General features: G+C 41.1%; 1 protein-coding gene across 1 annotated transcript; it reads left to right on the plus strand.

Moving 5' to 3' along the window:
• The first annotated feature begins 700 nt into the window (after nt 1-700).
• LOC113316132 lies at nt 701-1,417 on the plus strand. Its single transcript, XM_026564353.1, has 2 exons — nt 701-809; nt 858-1,417. The coding sequence occupies exons 1-2, from the start codon at nt 701-703 to the stop codon at nt 1,415-1,417; spliced, it is 669 nt and encodes a 222-aa protein (XP_026420138.1).
• The last annotated feature ends 447 nt before the right edge of the window (nt 1,418-1,864 follow it).

The raw sequence follows: 1,864 nt of genomic DNA on the forward strand, positions 1-1,864 counted from the left end.
GAAGAGGTGGTACCAGAAACGGTGGTCCTATTGATGGAGACGAACCACAATTAGGAGATCAGACTGTGAATGTGAATATGGCGCAATTGACCCAGTTAATAGCTCAAGCAGTTGTCGCTGCAATGAATCAAAATGTTGGACAAGTCAACAATCATCAGAACCAAGGACCGCCTGCTGAAACTGAGGAAGATAGGTATAGAAAGGTTCAGTTTCAGTTCAAGAAGTTGAACCCGAAAGAGTTTTCTGGAAAGTCTGATAACCCAATGATAGCCCATGAATGGAAGGATGATATGGTCAAGATTTTTAGGGTCATAGGACCTTCTTGCACAGAATTCTTTAAGCAGAGATTAGCTACCTTTCAACTAACTGGAGATGCTCATACATGGTGGACTTCAGCTTCACGTGGCTTGCATCATGCCATCGTGACATAGACAGACTTCATTCGTATGTTCGATGACAAGTATTTCCCTCAGAGTGTTCGAAATGATAAGGAGAGAGAGTTTATTTCTTTTCAGCAAGATAACTTATCTGTTATGGAGTATGATATTGAATACTCAAGATTGTCGATGTTTGTACCCCACCTAGTAGATACTGAAGAGAAAAATAATCGTCGGGTTGTATATGGTTTGAAAGCCGTGTATCAGAGGCATATTGTTGGAAATCCAATGATTGACACTTATGTTAGGGTGTTGAATGTGCCATGGAGCTTGAGCAAGATTTTTTGGCTCATAAGAGGGATGAAGAGTACCTGAAGAAGGAGAGTAAGGTTGACCGTGCATCAAAAGCTTCGTCGAGTCAACATGGCGGTGGTAAGAACCAGCAGAACCATAATGTCAGTCAATAAGGTGGTCGTCCAGGGAAGAAAAGAAAGGGGCATTTGAATCAAGGGAATCGTGGTCAGAAGGATGGCGGCAACGAAAGAGCAGTAGTGTCAGCTGAAGGTGAGGTTGTTGGCGCTAAACCAATTAATTTCTACGGGTTTTGTTATAACTATCGTGAAAGGGGGCATAAGGCATCAGAATGTACCAAAGAAAAAGTTCAGACAACAGATATACGTGAGCAACCAAACACTGGGGTTGCAAACTGTAATGTGCATCTTCGTGGCCAGGGTCAACTCTTTGCTGTGCAACCTCCTGAGACGGAGAATGCTACTTTAGGAGGTACTTTCTTTATTTTAGGAGAGACTGTTAGTATTTTATTTGATACCGGAGCTACTCATTCTTTCATTTTTGCTAAGTTAGTTCACGTGGTAAATATTTCTATGAAAGTGTGTGATTTTCCTTCATGTGTTGCCACTCATACGAGTAGTATGGTAGAGTTGAGTAACAAGGTTGATGCTTGTCCTATTATGATTGGATATGTTGAGCATTTGGCGGATCTTTATGTGTTAGAGATGGTTCCTTACGATGTATATTAGGAATGGGATGGTTATCTTCTAATTTTGTGCAATTGGATTATGCTGACAAGACAATCACTTCTGCAAAGACGTGTCAATCTAAGGTAGTAGTGCAGACTACATCTCGAAGTATGTTTGTAGAAGCTTTCCTTAGCCATATTGAGGGTGAAGTAGTAGATAATGAGTCTCTATAGATTGCGAGTATACTAGTTGTGTCTGATTTTACGGATTTGTTCCCAGAGGTTTCTGGATTACCTCCAAATAGGCAAGTGGAGTTCTGCATCGAACTTCAACCAGTTACGACACCAATTGCTCGTGCTCCTTACAGAATGGCTCCAAAGGAAATGCAGGAGTTGAAGTCTCATATTGACCAGCTTTTAAGTCAAGGACTTATTCGACGTAGTTCTTCACCATGGGGTGCTCCTGTTTTATTTGTGAAAAAGAAAGATGGTTCTTTACGATTGTGTA

Source organism: Papaver somniferum, chromosome 10, assembly GCF_003573695.1.
Source record: "Papaver somniferum cultivar HN1 chromosome 10, ASM357369v1, whole genome shotgun sequence".
Classification (NCBI taxonomy): domain Eukaryota; kingdom Viridiplantae; phylum Streptophyta; class Magnoliopsida; order Ranunculales; family Papaveraceae; genus Papaver; species Papaver somniferum.

Excerpts from the sequence above, each read along its gene's own strand:
- LOC113316132 (XM_026564353.1), top strand. The coding sequence starts at position 701 with ATGGAGCTTGAGCAAGATTTTTTGGCTCATAAGAGGGATGAAGAGTAC. Across the intron at positions 810-857 it reads GTCGAGTCAACATGGCGGTG|GGAAGAAAAGAAAGGGGCAT; the intron begins GTAAGAACCAGC and ends GTGGTCGTCCAG.